The sequence below is a fragment of the Rhineura floridana genome, chromosome 20, assembly GCF_030035675.1.
Source record: "Rhineura floridana isolate rRhiFlo1 chromosome 20, rRhiFlo1.hap2, whole genome shotgun sequence".
In the NCBI taxonomy this organism is placed as follows: Eukaryota; Metazoa; Chordata; class Lepidosauria; order Squamata; family Rhineuridae; genus Rhineura; species Rhineura floridana.
The window spans coordinates 5,050,162-5,073,828 of NC_084499.1; the positions used below are offsets into that span (position 1 = coordinate 5,050,162).

A 23,667-nucleotide genomic window follows, 5' to 3' on the forward strand; every position below is an offset into this window, starting at 1 on the left:
TCAGTGCCATCGGCCCAGTTCTCGGGAATGCTCTGCCAACAGAGACTCAGCAGGCGCCTGCTGGTTTATTTTAAGCACCTCCTGGAAACGTTCCTGTTCCGCCAGGCTTAGGCAGGCAATTAAGAAGATGCCTTCTTGACCTTTGTTTTTACTACATTTTTCATGCTTTACTTCACGTTTGTTTTGTTTTGAACTTGTTGTAACCCACTTTGATAGTTTTAAATGAAATAGGGATATACAAATAAAATCATTAAATAAATAAATAAAATTAATGGGCCTCAGTCATGCCCATTACTTTTAATGGGTCTGCTCTGAGTTGGACTAACGTTGGACACAACCCTAAATACTTCAAATGTTTCCTTTTCTTTTTTCTGTTTACTGTTTTTTTGTTACCCTCGGGAGGAAGGGCAGGGTAGAAATTTAATAAATAGCAATAATAGTACCTGGCTGCCAATTAGCTACCGGGCTAAGTTCAAGGTGCTGGTTTAGATGTATAAAGCCCTACGCAGGTTAGGACCAGGACACTTGAAAGATCATCTCACCTCTCTTTTATACGCAGTCGATCACTGCACTCTGCAGGTGAGGGCCTCCTGCAGATACCATCTTATCAGGAAGTCCGTTTCGCACACCGTAGGAAGCGGGCCTTTAGGGTGGTGGCACCAACCTTTGGAACTGTAGTTTGTTAAGGGTGCTGGGAATTGGAGCTCTGTGAGGGGTAGACAACAATTCCCAGGATTATTTGGGGGAAACCAAGAGCTTTAAATGTGCACTGAATGCGTTTTTTAAAATGTATGGCGCGTGTGCAGCCTGAGTCTGAGAGTAAGGAGAAGGAGACTGACCAGATGTGCTATCCCCTAGACTGGCTGAAATTTGAGAAGGCAGACAGGTTTGTGGGATGGTGGTGGCTAAGGGCAAACTGAGGTTAATGGAGCAGAACCCCCTTCAGCCTCATAGATTAGCGATACCACTAGCCATACTGGCTGGCCTGGGCCTGATACTTTCAGAAGAATCTGTTCCCAAGTAAATATGCCTAAAATTCTAGCCTTGAATCGGCTTGATGAAGCCTGCCAGGGATTTGCTGCCTACCTCTGATCTAGAACAGGGGTTGGAAACTTGTGGCCTTTTGGATGTTGTTGGACTCCAAGGATTGATGCAGTCATGGTCTGCTGAAATGGCAAGTTGCAATGTTGGCATTGTTGCCCGTCATATTGTATGAGATGCAGTCGGTGTATGTCAAGACTGCAGCTGACAATGTCCTGGAAGTGGTGAGCTGCAATAACAGAATCACACTCCACTTTCTTACACGAGATGACTGGACTGATCTAAGTGTTAACCTCGACTGCTTAGCAGGGATGGGCAAATCGGTCTGTGTTACTTTTGCATGTCTTCATTCCATCTCTTTTCCACACAAATCCATGCCTTTTTTTCTCAATCTGCACACACACACAAAAAGACTACTGTATTTAAAAATGGATTTCTTAATAATCTGTTGTCTCTCAAAATCAGAGCTTGGAAAAGTTACTTTTTTGAACTACAACTCCCATCAGCCCAATCCAGTGGTCATGCTGGCTGGGGCTGATTGGAGTTGTAGTTTAAAAATGTAACTTTTCCAAGCTCTGCTCAAAATACCCATACATGCCCACACTTTTAAAAACGTGTATTGATGTAGTTTGAGCCAAGACTGTGTCAGAACGTATAGCAAGCGTAAAAACCAGCGGATAGTTGCATTCTGGCAACTAGTCCAGGAGGTGCTTGATCAGATCACTTCAAACTGGAACTCACAAAGATCAAATTTCTCAGTCATCCCTACTATTTTATGCAGTCTTCCCCACCCTGGCATGCTTCAGATGTTTTGGACGCAACCAGCTTGGGCTGATGGGAGTTGTAGTCCAAAACATCTGGGGGATACCAGGGTAGGCAATGCTGGTGGGCAGAGCAATCCAACTCAGGGGAAGCCGCCATAAGTTGTTGCTAGAGCAACAGAAGCTGGCATAAAGTTCCGCCGCATCCAATTTTATTTATTTATTTATTTATTTATTTATTTATATTCCGCTCTTCCTCCCGGCAGGAGCCCAGGGCGGCAAACAAAAGCACTAAAATCTTTAAAACATCATAAACAAACTTCAAAACACATTAAAACAAAACATCTTTAAAAACATTTCTTAAAAAAAGCTTTCAAAACATCGTCTAAGATTAAAAAACATTTTTAAAAAGAAGGTTTAAGAACATATTAAAAAGCAATTCCAACACAGACGCAGACTGGGATAGGTCTCAACTTAAAAGGCTTGTTGAAAGAGGAAGAGGAAGGAAAGAGGAATTGCCATTGGCTGAATGCTGGCTCGGCCAGGAGCTGCACATGGGAACCAAAAAGTAAAAGCCTACTCTTCCAAATAACCCACCTGGGGAGTAAGTCCTCTCCGTTGACTTCATCCTTTGGACATATAATGAGAAGACATGATTCACTAGAAAAGACAATAATGCTGGGGAAAACAGAAGGGAGTAGAAAAAGAGGAAGGCCAAACAAGAGATGGATTGATTCCATAAAGGAAGCCACAAACCTGAACTTACAAGATCTGAACAGGGGGGTTCATGAATCATGACAAATGCTCTTGGAGGTCGCTGATTCATAGGGTCGCCATAAGTCATAGTCGACTTGAAGGCACATAACAACAACAACAACATTGACTTCTACTGCAATTATTTTCTCAGACTGACCTTTTTCCCAGCATAACTTTTGCCTGGATCGGAACCTGCAGAAGTGCTCCAAACACAAGTTGGATGTCTCCTAAGTCCGCTCACCTCAGCTCCTCCCCTGACACGCCTCTTTTTCAGGCCTTATGCGAGATTCCACCGGCTCCACTTGCGCCCGTCTCGGCTCAGCCAGGCTGAGCCCCGGCTGAGCAACTTATGCCAGCGTAGCCCTGCTGAGCCGCATTCATCTCCGTCAGTTGTAAATTGGATTGTGCCCTTGGGCTGAAATCCAGGACATCTCTACTCAGAAGTAATCTCAATTGGGTTCAGTGTGGGACTTATGCCCGTGTAAGTGTGTACTGGAATGCACCTTAGTGCATGTTGTCTGAGACATATGGCTTAGATCAGGAGTTCCCAGACTGTGGTCCGTGAGCTTCCTTCAGGTGGTCTGTGGCATGTCTGCAGATTTGTGATTGAACAGGAAACAGCGCATCCATCGGATTCAATATTCATATGGATGTTCAATTGTATTTTTTCCTGCTGCTTTTATTTCTTATATTGCATTTTATTGCATTACAGTTTAAACTCAAACTGTAGTACAGTAAACTATAATATATAAGAAAAAGAAGAAATACAGTTAAAAACCATACGGCATCTGGCTACAACGGACCGAAAAGTCTGCCAAGACCCTCAACAATTTTCAAGTGGTCCTTGGGGGGGGGGGGAAAGTTTGGGAACCACTGCTCAAAGATCCGCCAGCTCTCCGCTCTGCACGTGCTCCTAGGAAGTGCATGCTTGGGGTTGGCTGGGGCAACTCATGCAGTGGAGAGGAGCAGCCTCTGAACCAAGCCTTTTGTGATTACAGGTGGAAAAGTACAGCTGGAGCATAATGGCTCTAACAAGTGCCTTTCAGCTATTCAGCCCGGAAAAAAGCCGGCATTTTGGCAATAACAGCAGGCTGTCCACTAAATGAGCTGCTTAGCCCAAAGGCTGAGCGCTTTGGATGTGTGGGCCTGATTACAGAGGCCTGCGCCTCAGATGAGCATCGCCTTGGTACTACCAGGCGCCTTTAGGCACTGACCCTTAGCAATGTGCAGCAGTCCTTTGTGGATTCTGGCAAGCTGCTTCCCCCCCCCCCCCACCGCCCCACCGCAATGTGTGATGACTTTTCCAGTTGCGGAACAGGTGGGCCGGGGGTCACTTTTAGGGTCTTGGGCAGAAGCTCTGTTTCAGCTCGGCATGCCCTACCCTGAAGTGGGGTTGTGGGGGAGCCCCTGTGCCGGTGGGCTGCACAGTCAACGGGGGGCCTTTTTCCATTTACCAGTCTCCCTTGTTTCAAAGGGTTAGCAGGTGCAACTCCAGTTTTCTAACCCTTCTCCTTCTCCTCACTCTCAGCCAGGCCCTGATCCAGGCAAGGGCTTCCATGCGCTTCCCCCTCCTCCTGAGTAGACTTGCATGCAGCTAGCCCGACCCTTTGGCAGCGTCCCTGGAGCTCCACCTTGGCTCTCCGTCTCCTCTGCTGAAGAACGTAAGAAGAGTCCTGCTCCTGGATCAGGCCAGAGGTCCATCTAGTCCAGCTTCCTGTTCTCACAGTGGCCAACCAGATGCCGCTTCTGGGAAGCCCGAAATCAGGACCTGGGTGCAATAGCAACTCTCCCCTCCTGCACTTTCCAGCAACTGACATTCAGAGGCAAACTGCCTGCTGTAGCCCTTGAGATGATGTGGGGGCAGTCAGAGAGCCAGCCAGGAACCCTGACAGCTGGTGTGGGGGCTTTCAGTCCTGGGGGCAGGGAAATCAGGATCCATTCGCTCTTCAAGGTCATTGGCAGCGTGGCGATCTGCTGGGGTGGGGTGCTCCTTCTCCTCCTCTGAGGAAACCTCCAGTTCCAAGGCTGGATGAAGCAGAACCCTGTTACCAGGGCACCACTAGGTACAAGGTAGAAACTACCTGCTTTTGATAGACACTACTTAATCTTCATCTGAGAAGCTGAATGTGGTCCTGATGTGTATATGGAATTGCCTGACTACCAGGACTCAGGCAGAAGAGGTCTTTCCCCAAGATCCTTTGAAGTGGAGATGTCTGGGATCAAACCTGGGGTTCTCTGCACGGGGAGGGACTGTAACCCATTGGCGGGGCAGAGCCCCCACTTTGTAGGCAGAAAGCTCCAAGATGTCAAAAGCTCCTGAGGCTCAAATTAAGAGGACTTTTTAGGGTTTGTCTGTGGTTGCCTGATGTGGTGGTAAGCCAAAGCTTTCTTTTGTTGAAAGGGAAGAATAGCAATACAAAGTTACTGGGTGCATGGCGGCATTAATTCTAAATATCCTAACCCCGTTCATAATTCTAAAGAGATAAAAGGTCCTTACTGCTGTAAGAAACGACAAGTCGCAGAGACTTTCCTCTTCTCCCAGGCATTTTAGCATGTGTTTTTAAAATTATTTTAACTTTTTAAATTGTGTTTTAAATTGTGTTTAAAAGAAGTGTTTTTAAATGTGTACATTTGTTTTTAATGTTTTTCGTTTCTGTAAACCGCCCAGAGACCTTCGGCTATTGGGGCGGTATATAAAATAAATAAATAAATATTGCCTCTGCTACGCCCAAAGGAGTGGGCAGTGGGACACAGCTGAAGTGATGTGAAAGAACTCTGACCAAAAAGCAAAAAGGAGTCGCTTTGCCTCCAGGTCTACACGGCGGTTTACTGTGTGTTTAGTGCTACTCATATCTCTTTTTAATTCGCAGGGTTCACATGACATTACTGGCAAACAGAGGCTATCGAGCAGTTTTCCCTCTGTAACCCAATCTGCCAATAATACAAAAAGTTTAGAACAATATAGCTCCACTCCACATGTCTTAGCAGACGGTTTGCTTCTGTGTGGGCGGGTGAATTGTCACTTCCAGCTGTTCTTCTTTCTCCACCCACTAACTCCCATGAATTCCATGTTGTTTCCTGTGATTTATCTAGCAACTGCTCTGTCCTCCCCCCTTCACAGTTTGCTGCAGCCCTTCCTTCTTTCCTCTTTCTCCCTGAGTAAACTTCCTTCACTCCTTTTGTTTCCTAAAAAATCTAAAGTGGATTTTAAAAAAAGTTGCCTCAAAAATATCAATATCAATATTTTCAGAAAATATCAATATTGGTATTGATATTTTCAGAAAATATCAATATTGGTATTAATACTTTGAGAAAATCTTGATATGATGTATTTTTTAAAAATATCGATATTATGTTGATTTGTTTTTCCAGCGGGGAAAACTCAGAAAAAGGGGGCAGTGGAGAAAGGGGGGGCAGATGACCCCACTTCTTTTCAACTGCCAAACTTTAGGAAGCGGTGGGGCAGGAGGGAGTGGAAATACTGCTCGGGTCAAAAATATTTGCACATGCCCAGTAACTGAGCAACCGGTGGGAGTAAAAATATAAAATTAGAGGGCGGGGCTGCAAGAAAATGACACAAATCCTTCCCAGAGGAATGCCTACTTGTGTGAATGGAAAACAACGGATTTGCAGCTACCATTGAGCACCAAGTGTGGTAAAAGCAGTGTATTGGCTACAAAGAAATGCTCCCATGTGGATAAGCCCACAGACTGCCTTCCTTGAGAGCATAGTTATACATGTTGGCGCTCAGATTGCCGTCTTGGGTCTCCAACCCTGCCCTTCCAGTACACTTTCTCTCATACAAACCAACTTAAAAGGAGGGGTCAAGGGTACGAGGTGATCTCATGGTGCGTATGTATTGCTTGCTGACACTCCAAGGGGGGGGAAAAACTATTTTATTTATTTATTTATTATTGGAGTTATATCCCGCCCTTCCTCCCAGCAGGAGCCCAGGGCGGCAAACAGAAATGCTAAAAACACATCATAGAAAGGCCTTAAAATACATTAAAACAAAACAATGTTAAAAACATTTTAAAAAAAAGCTTTAAAAAAAGGGGTTAAAAACATATTATTAAAGAGAACATATTAAAAAGCAATTCCAACACAGACGCAGACTGGGATAGGTCTCAACTTAAAAGGCTTGTTGAAAGAGGAAAGTCTTCAAAAGGCGCTGGAAAGATAGCAGAGATGGCTAGTTCTTTCTCATGCTGTCTTGGAACAATGGGATTGTTCTGCTAGGCTAGGCATAAGGGAAATCTGCCAAACAATAAGAAAACATTTAATGGAGCGTCTGCACGTTCCTCCAAAAGTGCCAAAAGACGGCCCTTGCTGCTTATTCTCATCACGTAGTATTCAGGAAGGCACAACAAATCAGAAAAAGGGTGGGAGGGGGATACCCCACCTGTCTTTTTCATGATAGAAACCCAAGGCAACACATATTGGTCTCCCATCCAGGCACTGACCAAACCTGACCCTGCTTCGCTTCAGCAAGGCACTGGCCTCATCTACCTTCAGACCACAGCCTGGGACAACATAGCTTAGAATCGTCCAAGGCTTTGTCCCCCATTTCAACTCAATGAACCAAAGTAGGGCTTAGCCAGGTCACACCTAATAGCCACAAGCTCCCCATCGCTAATCTTGATCAATATGGTTTCCACTGTCTGGCCGTGGCTGTGCAATGTTTCAAACAGGGGATCTTTCCCGCCCTACCCAGAGATGCTTTGGGGACTGAACCTCAGATCTGCATGCAAAGGAGAGGCTCCCCTGCTGAGCTGTGGCCCTTCCCGAAATGGTTCCTGTATCCTTTGGTTGTCCTCCTGTCCGGACTTGCTTCTTCGTTCTGCCTGCTGCTTTGCTCTATGGTTGTGACTTGCTCTGTCGTCCCGACTCTCCCCTGGTCCGTGGCTCCCGGTGAAGGTGGCCCACCTACAGCTTAGCAAAAAAGAGGGCATACAACCCTAAAACAGAGGGCACCACGCTGCATACAATCTGATAATGTAGATGCAAATGCAGAAATAATTGGTATAATTTAAATGGAAATACAATACAAAGCGGAAGCACCTGCCTTGATCAGGCCCCGGCTAAGAGCCATTCGTAGAGGATAAGGCTATCCATGGCTACTACTAGCCATGAGGGCTATGTTCCCTTGCAGCTATCAGAGGCAGTATACCTATAAATGGCAGTTGCCGGGAATTGCAAGTGGAGAAAAGGCCATTAGACTCAGGTCCTATTTTTGGGCTTCCCACAGGCATCTGGTTGGCCATTATGAGAACAGGATGCTGGACTGGAGGAGCCTCTGGCCTGATTATTATTATTTATTGCATTTATATCCCATTTTTCCCTCCAAAGAGCTCAAGGTGGCATGCATGGTTCTCCCCCTTCTCATTTAATCCTCACAACAACCCCGTAAGGTAGGGTAGGCTGTGAGGCAATGACTGGCCCAAGGTCACTCAGTGAGCTTCATGGCTGGGTGTGGATTTGAACTCTAAGCCTGGAATATTGTGTGCTGGCAAAGACAGAGAGTGATCCATTTTAAATTCACTTGTTTAAAATTTTTCTTGGACATTTTTTCCCCTTAATAATGTTATTTATTTAGTTTAATTTTTGTAAATTGTATTGCTTTTATCGATGTATTTTATACTTGTGTTTATTTTTCTTTGTAAGCCGCTTTGAGGGCCTTTGGCCAAAAGGCGGGGTATAAATAAATTTAATAATAATAATAATAATAAATAACAGTGTTAAAAGTAGACTACAAAATGATGAAAAGCAGCACAAAATTGTGTTCATTTTGACAGACAGGCGATAAAACATGAATCATGATAATCCCTGTTTATAAAAAGGCAAGCTGTTTCAAAGGCCTGTGTGAACAAAAGATCTGCACCTGATGCTGAAAAGACTGTAAGGATGGTGCCAGGTGAACCTCTCTGGGGAGACCATTCCAGGGTGCCACCACCAATAAGGCCCTTTCCCAAGTAGCCCCTCACCTCGCTTCCTTTGGCGAGGGTACTTGGAGCAGGGCGTTCAATAAGGATCTTAAAGATCAAGGTAGGTATATACTATAGAAGGCAATCTTTCAAGAAACCTGGTCCCAATTAGGCCTGGAGCCAGACTGGGAGCCAGTGAAGCTGACAAAGCATTGGGATAATATGGTCAAAATGATTAGTCCCAGTTAATAATCTTGTAGCCCTACAACCGCAGACTAAATCAATGGTATGATTCAGTGTAAGACGGTGTGTGCATAGAGGATCTAGGCCACAGCCTGGGGAAAGAACACATGCTTTGCAAGTGAACGGCCCCACGCATCTCCAGTTTAAAAAAACAGGTAGCATGCAATGGGTGAAAGGCTGTCTCTGTGGAAGACTCTGTCAGTCAGAGTAGACAACACAGCCTCTTGCATTCTTTACACGTGCAAATATTGTGCGGTGGTACCACTCTAGCTAGGGCCCTCGCATAGGGCCCCATCAGTCGGGTTGCAGGCCCCATATATGATGTGGCAGCATGCAGCTACTTTTCCTCAAGTGGCAGATGCTGGAGGGGGGGAGGCAGGCAGGCAGAAGCAGTGAGGTGCTGCACAGATCTGTGTGTGCTAAACTGCCTGCTCTGCACCCCCTAACTAGGCAGCTGCCCTCAGGTGTGTGGTGAAGGATGTTGTCCCACCATCAGTGTAGAAAATTCAACTATATCCAATTTTGGTTTTGGTAAATGAAGGAGTTTGGTGGGTGGGCACTCAGGGATGTAGTTGTCCAGGGTCTCGGGAGGCCTTAGACCCCTTACATTTTTGGAAGCAGGGTCCCTATGTCTGCAGGATCCTGTGAGGCAATCAAATGAAGGGGAGTGTGTTAGCTACTGAGAAGTGTCCTCTACTATGCTTAGTTATCCTTTCCTGGTGACTGGAGCCAATCGGAGTGAAAGGAGGTGAGTCAGCCATCGAGAAGACTCTTCTCATTAGCTAACACTCTCTCCTTTCATGCTGGTTGGCTCCTAGGGACGTCTGTTGCTGAGGGAGAAGGCATTAACAAGAATCTCATTCTCAACCCGCAGTAAAAAGGGGGGGAAGGGGTGGCTGTGACTAACATGAAGGGACCCTGCACTTCTGAATTTGCCACTCCACTACTGGGAGATTTCCCTGCATCATCAACATTGTTATCATTACTTCATTACCAGCCCTTCACCAAAAGGTCCCAGGGTGGGCCGCAATAATATAAAATACAGTATTTAAAACAGATTAAAACAGTGTCGAAGGCCAGGGGGAAGAGGATTCCGTATACTGACTGTGCCCGACGCGCCTCTTCACCCTGGCCTTGGACCGTTGGCTCCCTTCCTCTTCCTTTGCTCACCTTGGCACCACAAACATGGATGACTCTACCAGGAAGTGAGGAAAACCAGTCCCCTTGCTGGTGTGCAAAGGCAGAAGGCTGTGATGTGAGCGGCAGATGCGCTTTTATTCTAATACAGTAGTATTGTTGCTGTTGTTGTTGTTAATTTCTGTGTCTTCCCCCCCCTCCCTTCACTTGATGAAGTTAAACTACAGTCTCTGGGGTGAATTACAGGCATCAGAATTGGATTGGCATCCAAACAAACAGAGCAGTTGCTCTTCAGGAGCCTAGGGAGAAAAAAACAGCAGGTTTTAGCTAGAAGGGACAACAGCTTTATTTCCCTCTTGGTCCTTGACAACGAAGCAGATGTCCTACAATTATTATTTTACCTTCTAGTAATGGTGTTGCCTCTCTTCCTATCCTCCCAGGTATGTGGCTGCCTCTTTTGCAGATGTGCAGGTAAATCTGGCTGAAGTTCAAAGCGGTTCTTGCTGTGGCTTTGGCGCCACCTGCCGCCGCCCTTGTTCATGCAGCTGAAACAGAGACATGTTTTCTTGGTGCGCTGAGAGTGGATTTGTGCAGCATGCACAGAAGCAAGGATGCAGTCATAGGCTGCGTCCGGATAGTCACTATACAAGCACACAGCGGAACAATTAAAGTGGATTAAAGTCCTCTGTTGCCCTGGTGCAACAAAGCCACTTTTAAAAAAGGAATAGTCTATTTGCAGTTAGGAAAGTAATGGGGAAATGCAAGGTGTGGAATTATTAACAGGAAGATGTGTAAACACTTCACAAGCACGTCAGGATGACTGTAAGGCAAACACTGCTTGTTGTATAGCCTCCCCATAAATAAATTAAAACAAATGCTTAATAAAGACCAGATACAATCTAACCTCCGCATAAGCTTCGTGCAAGCAAATCAAGACAAATGTTCAGGGAACAGGTCATCTGGAGGAGCCTGCTATTTTTTGCATTGCTGCAAAGCTGCCCAAAGTGATAGACAGTAATATGTATGTTTGCATCATAGAATCGTAGAGTTGGAAGGGGCCTATAAAGCCATCGAGTACACCCCCCTGCTCAATGCAGGAACCCAAATTAAAACATACCCGACAGGTGGCTGTCCAGCTGCCTCTTGAAGGCCTCCAGTGTTGGAGAGCCCATCACCTCCCTAGGTCATTGGTTCCATTATCATACCGCTCTAACAGTTAGGAAGTTTTTCCTGATGTTCATTCAAAATGTGGCTTCCTGTAACTTGAGCCCATTATTCCATGTCCTGCACTCTGAGATGATCGAGAACAGATCCCGGGCCTCCTCTGTGTGTCAATCTTTCAAGTACGTGAAGAGTGTGATCCTATCTCCCCTCAGTCTTCACAAGGCTGAACATGCCCAGTTCTTTCCATCTCTCCTCACAGGGCTTTTGTGTGAAATATGCAGCACTTGCTTAGCTACTGCATTGTTTATTAATTAGTTATTATTAATTGACAGCATTCTTATTTCATTTTTCAGACAATTATTGTCTCTCAAAATGGATCATATCACTAAAAAGAGAGAAGAAAGTGTTCCTGCTGTCAGAAGAGAAAAGAGAATCTACAGAACGGTGGTTCCCAAGCATTCTTCCCCATGGACCACTTGGAAATTGCTGGTGGTCTTGGCGGGCCATTTTTCTGCCTGTTGTAGCCATTGTGATGAGCTACAACTAGATGCTGTACAAGTTTTTATTATATTTTTATGGCTTCTTTCATTTCTTAGATACTGTGTTTTATTGTATTTCAAACTGTGTTCCACTGACATAATACAGTAAAATACAATATAAGAAATAAATGAATCAAAATACAATTAAAGATCAATATGAATATTTAATGTGGACTTTGCACAGACCACCTGAATGAAGCTTGCAGACCACGGGCGGTCCGCAGGCCACCGTTTGGGAACTCCTGATTGTCGTGAGCCCTGCTGGAGAGGGATGGACAGAACAGAACAAAGCAGAGGAGGACTTAGTGGGATGTTTGAGCTGGTGAAGGGCCGAGCGGGGAGTGGGACTCAGAAGGTGCCCCAGCTCTGGACTTGGACAGTTCAACACCAGCAGCTCCAGATACCCCTGCAGAGAGTTAACCTGACCAGCCATTGTTTCCCACCATGATGATTACCCTCTCCCTGCACCCGCATTGCCCGTAGGCAGCCCTCTTCCCTCGGAGGGGGAAGACAAGACAGTGACAGTGGCTCTGCTTTCACCTCGCACCAGGAGGCGAACGAGGCGGGAGATTCAACAGACACAGTTGCGGCGGAGTCTTTGCACACGCAAGCAGGGTGCCTGCCCAGCCTTCCTTAAGCTAAGTGGGGGGCAGGAGTAGTTCCTGAGTCAAAGTCTTAGTGCAGTGAAGTTGTGCCTAGTTAGACTGAAAGAACTGGGCATGTTTAGCCTGGAGAAGAGAAGACTGAGGGGAGATATGAGAGCACTCTTCAAGTACATGAAAGGTTGTCACATAGAGGAGGGCCAGGATCTCTTCTCAATCGTCCCAGAGTGCAGGACATGGAATAATGGGCTCAAGTTGCAGGAAACCAGATTTTGACTGGACATCAGGAAAAACTTCCTAACTGTTAGAGCCATACGACAATGGAACCAATGACCTAGAGAGGTAGTGGGTTCTCCAACACTGGAGGCCTTCAAGAGGCAGCTGGACAGCCATCTGTCGGGAATGCTTTGATTTGGATTCCTGCATTGAGCAGGGGGTTGGACTCAATGGCCTTGTAGGCCTCTTCCAACTCTACTATTATATGATTCTATGACCTAGAGAGATGCTGAGTAAGCTGTAAGTAGATTCATGAAGCACTCCTAATTGAAACCGTCTCACTTCAATGTCTGAGTCTGAGTTCTTTGAGGACACTGATCTAGATAATACTGAGCTAGATGGATTATTGGCCTGACTTGGGATGAGGCAGCTTCCTAGGGTCATGCTCTAAGGGTGTCCTTCAGAGGAGGCTGACCGTATGAGGACTGGCCTCAGCTTGCTCTTTCTGAGAAAAGAGCACTCCCACTCAGAGCTTGGAAGATTACTTTTAAAAAGTAATAAATTACAGTTACAGTTACATGGCCCAAAAAAGTAGCAATTACAGTTACAATTACAATTTCTCTGAAAGTAACTGATTACTTTACTTTTCCTCCAAAGTAATCACTACAATTACGTTTCAGTTACTTTAAAAATGCCTACAAGGTGCTGGCCTTTGCTGCTGCACATCTAAGTAGCCTAAAACAACATTAAAAATAAACACACACATACAGAGGTAGTAGAATAATTATTTTATTCATAAGATAGCAATGGTGATCTCTTTGCTGGTAAGGGTGGTGGGGAGGGAGGCTGAGGCCACTACTCAGATCACTGCACGTGAATCCAAGTGGAATCCCCCCGACTCAGCCAGCCAGCATAATCTCTCTCACTTAACCACCTCCCAGACCCTGCCTTGCCACCAACTAAGGGACACTCACTCAAGCAAACATTTTCCCCTGAGATGCAAAAAAGTTAAAATACTGCAAATGCAGCACAGTAGCCAGAGAGGGTGGTGGAGGCCACTTTGTGTGCCAAGTGCAAACACAGTATTCACACACACACACACACACACACACACAAGCTTTGTCATCTTTCACCTCCACAGTTCTTTATCTTTATTCTGCTGCTGCCTCCTTCACCTCCTTTATCCATGTTTTTGACCTCCGGCTCCTTTTTCCCTCCACTCCATTCTTCACCACCGCTATCCGTTTTTTTAAATAATTGTTTTCTCCACTCCACCCCATCTCACTCTCCGCCTCCTACCCATCCACAGAGCATGAGGGATGAGCGATGCTGCACAGAAGCCCAGTTTGAGGCACATGATTTTCATCCACAAATCCCCCCCCAAAGTAATGCCCAAAAGTAATGCTGGAAACATTACAATTACTCCACAAAAGTAGTAAAATTACTCCTAGTTCTATTACAATCAAAATGTAAAGGTATTACCCACTCGTTACTCAAAAAAGTAATGAATTACAAGTAATTCGTTACTTGTAACTAGTTACTTCCAAGCTCTGCTCCCACTGTTGCCATTTTTTAAAAAGGAGGTACGCACCATCCAATATTTGCATAATAATTGATAGATGCTTAATCGATCACTGCGCTCTGCAGGTGAGGGTCTCCTGTAGATACCATCTTATCAGGAAGTCTGTTCTGCACAACATAGTTTATGTTGTGGCACCTACCCTTTGGAATTCCCTCCCCTTAAATGTTAGACAGGTGCCATCTCCGTTATCTTTTTGGCACCTATCTCTTCCTCTTTCAAAAAGCCTTTTAAGTAGAGTCCTTATCCCAGTCTGCATCGGTGCTGGAATTGCTTTTTATGAAGTTTTTTTCCCCAAAGATGCTTTGTTTTAATGTGTTTTAAAGTCTTTTGTTCCTAAGATGTTTTAGTGTTTTTGTTTGCCGCCCTGGGCTCCTTCTCAGAGGAGGGGCAGGATATAAATTTAATAAATAAATAAAATAAAATAAACATAATTGAATAATGCTGAACATTAGAACTACTGGAGCAGCCTGGTGTGCTGGCTGGGGCTGATGGGAGTTGTCATCCAAACCATTTGGAGCACACCAGGTTGCCAAAGAAAAGCTGTATTAGAGCATAAGCTAACTCATGTGGGCAAGCTCAAGCAAAAGCACAACAAGCCCATGGTTTGCCCCAATATTTGCTGTGCCACCTCTTATCAACTACTAGCCATGGAGCTCCGATTGGCATAGCTGCAATTGCTGACTAGAGGCAAGGTGGCTAGTATGTCAGGGGTTATCTGTGTTCATTAGAAAAGGTGCTTGCTTTTAAGCTGGCTCCTTTGGTTTCTTCTGGACTCAGTGGCCTTGTTGGGGAGTGGTCACCGAGCCCCAGGTCTTCTGCACTGGGCCCCAAATCTTCTACTCCTTCCCTTTCTTTAACCCTTTGTGTTCAGAGTGGCCGGGCATGCTGCAAAGATCCCAGCCACCAGCCCTTTTAATTTGCCCAGAGGCAGATTTGTGTCCTGGGGAGTCTTTTACGTACCTACGGATGCTCTTTTTCCAGGTCAAAAAGTGGAGATGGAAAAAGTGCACTTCCCAGCGCTCCAGCTGTGGGCAAGTGCAGAAGATTGGATAAGCTGAAGGATTAAAGCCTCAAGAAATCAAGGATATGAAAGAACATCTTGCTAAGTAGGAATGGAGAGTTGATGGAATTGCAGACACGCCTGAAGGGTATATTGGAGTAGGTATTGAGCAAAATGCTAGTTTGGGTGTGTGATGTTATCGATAGCTGCAACGGATTTGGGGGGAAACAGCGACGCAAATTGGCTTGCAAAAATTAGAATGTTCTCCCATTTCAAGCTATGTGGGACGTTTCCAGTTTGGGATGCCTTGGGAATAAGAGCTCCTAAACAAACAGGGCACCAGTATGTCTTGATTAATGATAAACAAGCTCATAACCTGTTTGCCTTGCATTGATCAGCAAGACCTGGTTTTAAGTGCTCCTCAAAATCAAACCCGTAGCAAAGTATTGTGTTTCTGAAATTGCCAAGCTTCAATCTGAAGCAGAGGTTCCCAAACTTTTTTCCCCCTCATGGACCACTTGAAAATTGCTGAGGGTCTTGGCAGACCACTTAAAGATTTTTCTTCCTGTTGTAGCAAATATAATGACTGTGCTTGGTGCTGCATGCTTTTTAATTGAATTTTTACTACATACAATATAAGAAAAGAAAGGACAAAATAAAAATACATTAAAAACTAAGATGAATATTTAATGTGGACATACTATGGACCACCTGAATGAAGCTTGCAGACCACTGGTGGTCCGCGTGATGACTCAGAGCAAGCGTTTATGAGAAAAAACAAAAAAGAGAAACTGAATTTTACAAGGCCTGGAGAAGTCACATGCTTGCTGAAGCTTATCAGTAAAATACGTGCTTGGAAACTGCTGCTGTAATGGCTAACTTGGAATGCAGATAGGGGTGGAGAAATTAATGTGCCGTGTGCATAAGAAGTGGAGGGCATAGTTAGAAGATCAACCAATGGAAAGGTGACAGGTTGGCACTAAGAGGCCAATTAGAATGTGCCATGAATTTTTGCTTGCAATGTATAAAAGTGTAGCACCCTCATAAGGGGTGTGCTTGTTTTGCGAATTATCGCCTTGCACCTCTTTCTGGCCAGAACAAAATAAACTTGTTGGACCCTTTAACCTGGGTGTGGTCATTTGGCTGTACTGTGCACCGGACAACGAACCCATTTGGGAGATAACACACAGACCATGGTTATGATCTAAAGGAACAGCATGTGCATACATTGGAGGGGAAGCTAGGTGCGGCCGCAGTGTTCTCTGCAACTATTACTGCTGCAACTGTCACGGTCAATGAGGCAAGCCACTGTTCAGTTTTTTAAAAGAGGCTTGCCTCTTTGGTTGCAGGAGCTGCGGAAGTGAAATTTACAAGAAGAATCTGCACTGCATGTGCCTTACTCTTGCATGTGTATAAAAACAATTATTTTAAAAAATGTATGCCTTTTGTCGTTGTTTTTAGAATATTTATATATTGCCTTTCAACAGAAAGTTGTCTGCGTGGTTAACACAGTGAAATGGGTCAACAGTTAAATCTAAACCATCTTAATTCTAACGTTTCCACTGCAATTTCATCAATCACTCATGTTGAGTCTTGTAGGCCTCATTGGCCAGATAGTATCACCAGCAACTGGCTGCCAAAATTCACAGTAGAGGAAGCTGTTGGGAGTAGGGTTGCCAGGTTCAATCCCTGAGAATGATTCTGTATCTTTAAGAGAAGGGAAAATCCAGCCAAGTGCAGGTTTTCTTGCAACCCTGTAATGGGAAAAACCACAAGGTGGAATTCTCCCTTCCCCCTGCACAACTTTTAAAGATACAGAAGACCTCTTGGAGGCTGGGCCTGGCAACCAAGAGGTCTTCTGTATCTTTCAAGGTTGTGCAGACTTTTAAAGATACAGAAGACCTCTTGGAGGCTGGGCCTGGCAACCAAGAGGTCTTCTGTATCTTTCAAGGTTGTGCAGGGGGAAGGGAGAATTCCACCTTGTGGTTTTTCTCATTACAATGTTGCAAGAACACCTGCACTTGGCTGACTTTTTCTTCTCCTAAAGATACAGGATCAGTCTCAGGCCAGGAACCTGGCAACCCTAGTTGGGAGGTGCTGAAGGAACAGTGATGTTAAAAGTCCTCTAGTGGCTGCTTTTGCCTGGCTGGGCCTGTACTGGCCACAGGGGAATAGCCACACACACGCACCTTGGAAGTGGGTTACCAAGTTGAATTTTTGCCTCCTTGTGGGTTTGTACCTCTACCCTCTAAATCAATGTTTCCCCAGACATCTGCCAGCTGAAACAGGCTTTACTCAGAACACCTGAAAAAGACTTGCTTTCAGAGCCGGCAAATGCCCCCTTTGTGGAGGATGGATGAGCTTCAGATTCAGAGGGGTTGGTGCCACTGCTGAAAAAGCCCTGCACCACATAGCTACCCACCCTAAGTCTTAATGTACAGTTCTTAACCGGCAGCTCATGTAAAGATTTATTAGAGCCTCACCACACAGTTTAAGCATTGAACATTAAATCCACAGATGCATCAGGCTCCATGGCTGCCGGTTTAGAACAGGAATTCCAGAATTCCATTTGCTGTAAGAGAAAGGAAACGGCCAGCCTGCAGGCAAGATGTGTCTGGCTCCGTATAAGGGCTTCCGAGGGTCTAGATGGTCTGGACTACAACTCCCATAAATCCCAGCCAACACACCTTTCATGGGAGATGTAGCCCAGAACATGTGATATAGTTCTCCACCCAAGCAAAAATACATATATTAGGGGAAAGTGTGCATCAAAATAAAGATATCAGTGCAAATTACATACGGACAAACAAAAACGCATTACATGAGGAGAAATTGCGTGCAAAAACGTGTACGTTGGTCAAAACCAAAGACAAAAATGTATTTATTAGGAGGCATTCCCTCTAAAATGCTGAAGAACTTTCATGAGGATTTTTAAAAAAGCAAATTGCCGCAGAAATGTCGAAAACCGAATTTAAGACTGGAAAAAATGAGAAGCTGAGAGACCCGAAATGAACAGATCCATCGCTCCCTATCAGTATCTTCTGTGAGCTTCTGATCCTGCAAAGTTTGCAGTTCAAAATTGTTCAGTCAGGGGTGAACCTCTCCTTCCATTTCATTTATTGTGGCGTCTTGGCCGCTGCTTTTGTGTTTCTCAGCCTTTAGGAATGGGATGGGGTGGAAATAATCCAACAAACTTGCTTCCTATTCATTCTCTTGCATCTCCTTAAGCACAGAGAAAACCCTTGGGGGAGCAATTGCATTCATGCCAGAGCGTCCATTCCCCTCAGTGTGGACAATGCACAAAGGGTCCGACTTGGTACAAGTCAACGGTGTATGGAGAAGGAGAATGTGAAGCTAGTCCAGAAGGTGGCGCTGTTGCTGCAATTGTGTGTAGTGGGAGGACCAGCGGAAAGGTGGTTTCAGCAGAGAGTGATGTGGAGGGATTGCAAAGGGCGGAGTGGAGGCAAGGTTGAGGTGTAGAGTCATCTGTGTTCTTGGGGGGGCTTAGACCCCTTACTTTTTTGGGAGCAGGGTCCCTATATCTCTAGCATCCTATGAGCCAATCAGCATGAAAGGGGAGAGTGTTAGTCACTGAGAAGAGTCTTCTTATGTACTTCTTTGTCCTTTCCTGCTGATTGGAGCCAATCAGAGTGAAAGGAGGTGAGTCGGCCACTGAGAAGACACTTCTCAGTAGTAAACACTCTCACCTTTCATGGCTCATGTTGTTGTGGGAGGAGGCATTAACAAGGATTTCATTCTCAACCCAGCAGCAAAAAAGGGTGGTGGTGGCTGGGTCTATCATGAAGGGACCCTGCACTTCCGAATTTGCCACCACACTACTGGTGGCTAAGGTGGGGTGGGCACACCAGAGAGAAGGCCAGATTGTCTCTCTTTGTGTGCCCACATCTTCCCAATCTTGTCACTGCTCTGCCCCATAACTGTACTGTTCCAGAAAGCTCTTGGGAGGCTGGCCTTGCCCCACTGACTGCTCCTGTTGCAGTTACGGTTAATAATAATGTAGTTTATTTTTATTGACTATCATTTATTATATTCATTTCCCACTCTTCCTCCCAAAGGAGCCCAGGGCAGCGTACAACATGACAAAAATTACAACCAGCTATTCACAATAATGAAAACATCTGAAAAGCTACAAAACTAAAACAACAAAATACTTGGGATTATTAAGGTGCCTGCCCCACAGGGAAACTAAACTGAATCTACATTTCTGCACAGGGGAAGCAATGCAGGGAAATAGGGGCAGTGGAAAACAGAGAGACAACATGAGGTTGTTTGTTTCATGAATTTAGATTTAGTAAAAGGAGAGCATGGAAACTACTGGGGGGAGGGGATGTTCAGCTGAAGGCATCACGGAAAAGGTGGGATTTGAAGGAGGTAAGAGGTAGCATCAGGCCGGTGTTCTGGAGAGAATGGGAGACCTTGGAACATTATTATTATTGTTGTCGTTGTCATTATTATTATATTTGTATACTGCTTCATACAGAAGAAGCCTCTAAGCGGTTTACAGTGTTATAAAAAATCAAATAAAATCAAACATTTAAAACAATACAAAACGTTTGAAAAGATAGTCTTAATAATAATAATAATAATAATATTTAATTTGTTTGTCGCCTATCTGGCAGTTAGCCACTCTAGGCGACGTACATTAAAAGAGATAAAATACAATAATAACAGATGTAATCACATTAATCACAATAGGTAAAATACTGGACAGTCATCAATACATATAAAAGCAATTATATTAACAACATACGATAAATGACAGGGTCATGGTGATTTACCCAATGACCTTAAACATTACATTAACATTAAGTATCACAGAAACAAAATTGCACATTTAAAACAATACAAAACATTTGAAAAGATCGTCTCAAACATTACATTAACATTAAACATCATAAAAACAAAATTGCACATTTAAAACAATGCAAAACGTTTGAAAAGATCGTCTCAAACATTACATTAACATTAAACATCATAAAAACAAAATTGCACATTTAAAACAATGCAAAACGTTTGAAAAGATCGTCTCAAACATTACATTAACATTAAACATCATAAAAACAAAATTGCACATTTAAAACAATGCAAAACGTTTGAAAAGATCGTCTCAAACATTACATTAACATTAAGCATCACAAAAACAAAATTACACATTTAAAACAATACAAAACGTTTGAAAAGATAGTCTTAAACATTACATTAACATTAAACATCACAAAAACAAAATTGCACATTTAAAACAATACAAAACATTTGAAAAGATCGTCTCAAACATTACATTAACATTAAGCATCACAAAAACAAAATTACACATTTAAAACAATACAAAAAGTTTGAAAAGATAGTCTCAAACATTACATTAACATTAAGCATCACAAAAACAAAATTACACATTTAAAATAATACAAAAAGTTTGAAAAGATCGTCTCAAACATTACATTAACATTAGACATCACAAAAACAAAATTGCACATTTAAAACAATACAAAGCATCTGAGCACAGGGATGTCTTGGCATATATGAGTGGAGAGATAAGGGCAATAGAGATTGGCCCAGTAGGGCAAATGGGGCAGTGCCCCCCCAGCTCACAGCCAGCCACCACCTGCTTATCTTCTTCTGTATAAGAAGGGGTGGCATGGCTGCCAGTGTCCTCCTCCTGAGTCTCATTGTTGCCATTGGAGACCTCAGGAGGGAGGTGTGGCATCATTTGGCTCCACCTACTGTTGGCTTCTCTGACCTCTGCCCTACCAGTCTCCATGGGGACCAGCTACCAATGAATAAAGAAGGGGGGAGGAGCCTGTCCTGCAGGGATGGGGCTCTTTGGCCCTCCAAACATTATTGCGCTGTAACAAGGGGTGTGCTAGAATTCCACCCAGTTCGAATTTGGTACTGAATATTGTATTAAATTGCTTATTCTCTATATCTTTACAGATCACATTTTTGTGCAGTAAATTTTCCACAGCTATTTTCGAAAATTGATTTAAGGACAATAATTTTATTGATATTTCCTTTCAAAATACCCATATTTTTTGCAAGGAGGGAAAACAGATTGCTAAAAGCAATGGCTAGCGAAGAGCAACCTCGAATCCATCTAGGTCAGCAGAATGCTTTTGAACTGGCCAACGGATCCTATCCCTGACTTTAACCTCCATTGTTCTGGCTGGGACTTGTGGTAGTTGGAGTCCAACGACACCTGGATGGCCACAGGTTGTCCCCGTCCCTGTTGTGGTGGATCTAGGAGTGGACATGATTAGCTGGTTTTGCCCCCATCTCTCCTCTCTGCTGTTTTCCACGGACGACACTGAGACTCAGGCAGAGCTTGGAAATGTTACTTTTTTTGAATTACAACTCCCATCAGCCCCAGCCAGTATGACCACTGGATTGGGCTGATGGGAGTTGTAGTTCAAAAAAAGTAACTTTTCCAAGCTCTGGCAGCAAGGTGACAGGCAACCTCCCCTGCACTGGTTATAAGAAGGCAGGCAGGCAGGAAGGCAGGGCACACTGAGGTCGGTGAGCTTTGCTCTAATGGACCACCAGCTGCTTGCCCCAAGCAATCGTAGGGGTCAGGGCATTCCCATGTGGCAGTCTTTGGTAGACCTGGCACTGCTCAGGCATGCAAGTTTTGCACAGCATCCACACAACAGCATCTTCATCAAAAGGGCAGCCCGTATTCCTTCCCCATTTAATCCCGTTTTCTGTAGGAAACCCGCCATGTGAAACCCCGCACAGAAATTGCAAATCTGGATTAAAAGGGGAAGCATATCCACACCATACATTTAAAGCACATCCAGCATACATTCAAGGGACATGACGTCCCCCAAAGAATCCTGGGAATGGTGGTTTTCTCCTCCCAGAGCTACACATTCCCAGCACCTTTAACAAACTACAGTTCCCAGGATTCTGTGGGGACGTCATGTGCTTTAAATGTGCCTTGGATGTGCTTGAAATTATTTTGATTAGGATGATATTGTGTGGGCACTGTGAAAAACTTGCATGCCTAAGCATCACCAAGTCCACAATAAGCTGTTGTGTAGATGCACCTTCAGGTCAGACGTCTGTGGCCACCACTGCGCATGCTCAGTCCTCCTTGGGCTGTTTTGGGGTTTCCTCTCCCCAAGGTTATTGGTTTTCCCCTGAAGCAGGTGTGGGGAACCTTTGACTCCACCAGATGTTGCTGAACTACAACTCCCATCAGCCCCAGCAAGCATGACCAATGGCCAGGAATTATGGGAGTTGTAGTTGAGCAACATATTCGGGGCCAAAGGTTCCCCACACCGACCCCAAAGGCTTTTTGTAGCTCTCCATTCCAAACCTTTGGGTTCCCCAAGCCTGCTGACTCCTTTCTCTTGTGGCTTTTCGATCCACACTCGGAGAATGAGTTTGCTGTTAGTATCTAGGATTCTAGAATACAAACGGTTTTGGAGACCAGGGGAAACAAGTGACTAATCTTTCAGAGATGAAGACAAGATCACCGGCCCCTCTGGGCACAAAATGGAATAAAGATGAGAACTCAGTCCAAGTTTCCCGGCTCCCTGCTGGGGACCAGAAAGGTCTTTTCAGCAAGAGAGCAAGTGACTTTGCCCAGGCAGAAAGGGCAAAAAGCTGCACTTTTGAGGGCTGCCAAAGAACACAAACCCGCAACAACACAGAGGTATCCAAAAGGCCACTAAAAAAGCCACTTGCTGTCTTGCTTGGGATTTATCAAATGGATGGCGATGTGTCTATCCCTCCACGCAAAACAGTGGAGGCAGGGACAAAATTGGCAACCAGAATGTCTTATGCAAATTTGCATATATACGTTCTGCACCATTCATTCTACCTTGCTGCATATGAAGGAGAGGCAAAATGGAATATGGAAAGCTTGATGTCTTTGTGTTCTCCCTCCCTGTCTCTCCCCCTCCCCCCAATTCCATGGCATCTACCTGGTTTCTGGAATTTCACCAATGAGTACCCACAGAGCTGATCTCTACACCCCAAAGAGCCACAACATTTTTTTGGTTGCCATTAGGGATGGAAGGATCTGTCAGTTTGGGTGCTCTCAGTTTCTCATTTTTCCAGTCTTAAAATCAATTATCCACATTTCTGCATTAATTTGCAGGGTGTGTTTATTTAACAAAATCCTCATGGAAATCCTTCAACATTTTACTGGGAATTTCTCCTAACAAATACATTTTTGTATGCACTTTTGATTATACACAGTTTTGCAAACAATTTCTCCTACTATAACACATTTTTGTACGTTATTTTCCCTAATATATTTATTTTTACACACGCTTTCCCCTAATATATGCATTTTTGCAAACATTGATTTCACAACTACATTGTAACATTTGAAAAAGGGTGAATTTCAAAGGATGTTCTCATGTGGTTTTGGACAGTGCAAATTTGATCTATTTGGCTTTAAATCCAAACTGAACTGAATCTCTTCCCTATCCCTAGTTGCAATACTCAGGAAACTGAACTTGTGCACTGATTCTGCCTACAATCGCTATGCTTTGTTCATTCTCCCCTTTTTTAAAAAATGAAGAATCTAGATAGTGCTATTGCCAACCCATTCCATTTCAGTGAATTCTGTGTTATTTTAATTTTATTCTTTATTTCAGAGTTTAAAGACAGCTCTACATTCAGAGAATAGCCGTGGTGTATAGAAATAGAACATTAAGACATGATACAGATCATAG

General features: G+C 44.3%; 1 protein-coding gene across 1 annotated transcript in view; it reads left to right on the forward strand.

The window, feature by feature from the left end:
• Window positions 1-1,184: 1,184 nt before the first annotated feature.
• ADGRD2 (adhesion G protein-coupled receptor D2) overlaps window positions 1,185-23,667 on the forward strand; it is a 128,653-nt gene continuing 106,170 nt past the window's right edge. The window contains exon 1 of the mRNA XM_061604469.1: window positions 1,185-1,265. Within this exon, the coding sequence (XP_061460453.1) occupies window positions 1,185-1,265 (81 nt within the window). The remainder of the gene's footprint in view (window positions 1,266-23,667) is intronic.